Below are 4351 nucleotides of genomic sequence, written 5' to 3' on the forward strand. Positions count from 1 at the left end.
ATCATTTGTTAGGTCCTAAACCATAAAATCGTTGTAAATAGTGTCCAGTACAACTAAAACTTAAGATTAGTTTTGTACGATCACGTCCAGCCATTGGTCCTTGGGCTGTTATTTTTTGTACCTAACGGATGCCATGCACTTAGGCATGAGGTACTCACCCGGCTCAAGATTTAACAGGATTTATGACTGGTTGTAACCAGCGTATTTTCGACTACCTAGAATTCAATCTTTTATGACCCTAGAGGACCATCTTTTTTGTTAACAAAATCCCTTCCACCAGGTACCGTGTCACCCCCAACTGGACCACGTGACAAACCCCTCCGTCAACCAATGAAATGTTTTAGCCGCTTGATTTTCCCTTTCTACCGGACGAAAAATGTACATTCATGTTCCGCTAGGAAACTTCACTTCTAACGCGAACGTTGTAACATAAGCATCATAGCTAAGAGCTGACTGTAAATAAATAATTTAAGGTGAAACTACAAGTGAGAGTTATTACTATCATACTTTCATACTGGGCATGCATGGTGTCCATCTGTGAATACACAACATAATTTTGGTCCTTCTAGCCGGATAAGCGACCGATAGGAGCGTCGCTGTCCATCCTATCTAACGTAATAACGAAGAAATCGGAGCGGGTGAGCAAGAAACATTGCTGCGCATCCGACATCAAATCAGCTGGAGCTCGCGATCGAGGAAGCATCGTGACCCACACATCGACATCTAACTGGACATGTTGAACGAGAGAAGTGTCCCAAGCTGCCATCGACTGCACGAACGGACGCAACGATCGAGAGAATCGTCATCATCCAGATCAACGTAAATGGGAGAGCAATCAACGAAGCATTGCATCTACACTCATCATCGTCCACGAACGTAAGTCAGCTCTTAAACTGTTTGTTAAGCTCGCTAATCAAATCATATTCCTAACGTAAATCACATCCACAATGACTAACATCGATGAAAAACTCCTAACATCCCGGCATCGAATTTTAGAACGAATTAAAAGCTTCAAAGAATTCTTAGACGTATACGACACCAATCCGAATTCGTTAGTTTTAAATTTGAGACATAAGCAAATAATCACAGATTATGAAGAATACGAGAAGGTTCAAAGTAGCATAGAAGCAAAAACTGATGCAGGAAACGTAGCTGCCGAAATAGCAGAAAGAATCAAAATCGAAAACGAAAAATACATATTATTGGCAAAGGTGCTAGAAATATTAGACAAGGTAGCTCTAGTTACGGTAGATGCTTCAAGCAATGTTTCAAACAATCGTGACAATAGTGTAACACACGGCGCAACATCACCCGCATTCAATCAAGTCGATACTCCAGGAATTCATATCAATTTACCTAAGCTCGACTTGCCTAAATTCAGCGGTTTGTATGAGACATGGCCAGGTTTCGCGGATTCCTTTCGTTCGGCTATACACAACATGCCGCGTTTCAGCGACGCGCAAAAATTAATCTATTTGCGATCATGTTTGACCGGAAAGGCCGCGGATAAAATCGAATCCTTACAAACTATGGATGCAAACTATACGGTAGCGTGGGATTTACTCGAAAAATCCTATAACGATCCAAACGCATTATTAATTAAACATGTGAAAGCGTTTTTTGAGTTCCCCGCATGTAACAAAGCATCGTCTCGATCTATTGGTGATATTTCGGATTCAGCAAGAAAGCATTATCGCGCATTAGAAGCATTACAAAAACCATTTTTAGAGATCTTTCCAATTTATGCAGTAATATCAAAGCTTGATGATGAAACACGTCTTAAATGGAAGGAAACTCTTTGCAATAATACCATTCCCACAATAGAAAATCTGCTCGAATTTTTACACAATCGTCAAAGAGTCTTAGAGGATACTAAGCCGCAAAGAACAGACAAATCCTACAACTCGTCTAATTTTACATCTTCACTAAACAAATCGCGACCTCAAAAATCTTACTCAGCTCAAATAAACGTTAAACCACCTTATTGCTGTTTATGCAAATCGGATCATTACACCCAGAATTGCGAGAAAATCGTCAATGCTACCATGGATGAGCGCGAGAGAATAGTAAAGGAGTACAAGTTATGCTTAAATTGCTTACGCGCTAATCATGAAATACAAGATTGCAAATCTAAGGGCTGTAAAAGATGTAATAAACGCCATCATACTTTGTTGCATAAGGACTTACCCAACAATCCATCAATTAATTCTCAAGCGAACAGTCTAAAATCTAATATTGCGTGTTTATATTCTAGTTATTCGAGTCAAATTCTCTTAGCGACAGCACAAATAGATTTCTTAGATCGCGACGGAAACCCGCACTCTGCTCGAGTTCTTTTAGATTCTTGCTCTCAGGCAAACTTTATAACGAAAAATTTAGCTGACAAACTGAAGTTGCCTCGGTACGATATCAACGTGTCTGTGTCTGGCATAAANATAATTTTGTGAATTATTGATTATTAAAATGGCTTTGCACGGTGTATTGCCAAAGTTTGAACAAAACGAAGACTGGGGATTATATTCAGAACAGTTGCAACAATATTTTGTCGCTAATGACGTGAGTTTGGCAGAGAAGAAAGTGGCTATTTTATTAACGGTCATTAGTACGGCAGTTTATAAGACATTGAGAGATTTATGTCATCCTACGAGCCCGCAGGAAAAGACGTTTGAGGTTCTTAACGCATTATTAAAGGACCATTTCCAGCATCGACAGGCTGTTTTTCGAGAGCGAATTAAATTTTATAGAGCTACTCAAGCGAGTGGAGAAAAAATCGCTGACTGGTATGCTCGTGTCAAAAGTTTATCAGTTTCCTGCAAATTTGGAAATAGCTTACAAGAAATTTTGAAGGACAAATTCGTCACCGGTCTCTCAGATTCCAAAATTTTAAGCCGAGTATGTGAGGAGGATGAGTCCAAGAGTTTGAAGGATTTATTTGATATTGCCATTAGAAGGGAAGCAGTCATTATTGGCGAGACTCAGGAGGTCAATCGGTTAAAACTTCACGCAAAGAAGCCAGAGTTGAGTCATCGAAAGGAGTCCACCGACGCTTCTACGTCGTCGAAGACTATGCAAAGAAAGTTTTCAAAGGACAGTAAGAAATGTTACGCATGCGGGGGCACTGCCCATGATTTTAAGACTTGTAAGTATAAGCAATACAAATGTAAAAATTGTAAGAAGGTAGGGCACTTAGCCAAAGTTTGTACCAAAGAGCATTCGCAAAATTTTGTAGTGGATATAAGTAGTACAAATTATGAATATTACGATAATGGCTATCAGGGAGTTAGTCCAGCGTCAGCGCGTAATAGCGATCTAGACTTATTTGAGTTAAGAGATAGTAACTCGGGTCCTATGACTATTAGTTTGAAAGTTGAAGGTCAACGGGTCATATGGGAACTAGACAGCGGCGCGTCTAGAACGGTTATTCCGTTTTGGCTTTATAACAAGAATTTTAAGTACAAGAAGTTGTATAAAACCGAAATTGTACTGAAAAGTTATTCCGGGGAAAGTATGGTACCAGTAGGTAAATTCCAAGTTTCGGTGCAATACGGCAGCGTAAAAAAAATACTTGACATATTAGTTATTAATACGAACGGTCCAGCTTTAGTAGGTAGGGATTGGATAGCTAGCCTCGATCTAATTAAAATACGACGTGAACCTGTATTTAAAGTCGATAAAGAACTGGAAGTGTGCGAGGAATTTCCAGAAGTATTCGAGCCAGGGTTAGGATGTTACAGATACGGCAAGATAAAGATAGAGTTCAAACAGGAAGCGAAACCAATCTTTTGTGAACCTAAGACGTTACCCTTGATCTTTAAAGAAAAAGTAGAAGAACTACTTCGATTAGAAAAAGAGGGAATTATAGCACCTGTAACAGATTCGGAATGGGGTACGCCTCTTGTACCTGTATTAAAGAAAAACGGGCAAATTAGAATCTGTGTAGATTATAAGTCGACGGTAAATACGTTCTTAAAAGATGTAAAATATCCGTTACCGCGGATTGAAGAAATTTTTGCAGCACTTAGAGGCAGAAAAGAGTTCACTAAACTTGATCTTTCTCAAGCTTACAACCAGTTGGTTTTAGATGAGCAATCTAAGTTAATTTTAGCATGGAGCATCCATAAGGGTATATTCAAAGTTAATAGAATGCCCTTCGGAATTAAGCCTGCTGCTTCCATTTTTCAGCAGAAAGTGGAAAAGACATTACAAGGTTGTAAGGGAGCTATGAATTTTATAGACGATATAATTGTAACAGGCAGCACTAGGGAAGAACATATCGAAAATTTAAGAGAAGTGCTTGGTCGGTTGTTGAGAGCAGGACTCAAAGTTAATAAAGAGAAGTGCGAATTTTTTA

The 4351-nt window shown here is 39.1% G+C and overlaps 1 protein-coding gene across 1 annotated transcript; it reads left to right on the top strand.

Annotated features, from left to right (window-relative positions):
* Positions 1 to 2463: 2463 nt before the first annotated feature.
* On the top strand, positions 2464 to 4323 carry LOC108631172 (uncharacterized protein K02A2.6-like; the record flags this gene model as incomplete). Its single annotated transcript, XM_018034908.1, has 1 exon — positions 2464 to 4323. A coding segment is annotated over exon 1 (1860 nt), but the record flags the coding sequence as incomplete, so codon positions are not given.
* Positions 4324 to 4351: the final 28 nt, after the last annotated feature.

The sequence above is a fragment of the Ceratina calcarata genome, unplaced genomic scaffold (assembly GCF_001652005.2).
Source record: "Ceratina calcarata isolate Rehan_Ccalc_2016 unplaced genomic scaffold, ASM165200v1 scaffold844, whole genome shotgun sequence".
NCBI classification, from domain to species: Eukaryota; Metazoa; Arthropoda; class Insecta; order Hymenoptera; family Apidae; genus Ceratina; species Ceratina calcarata.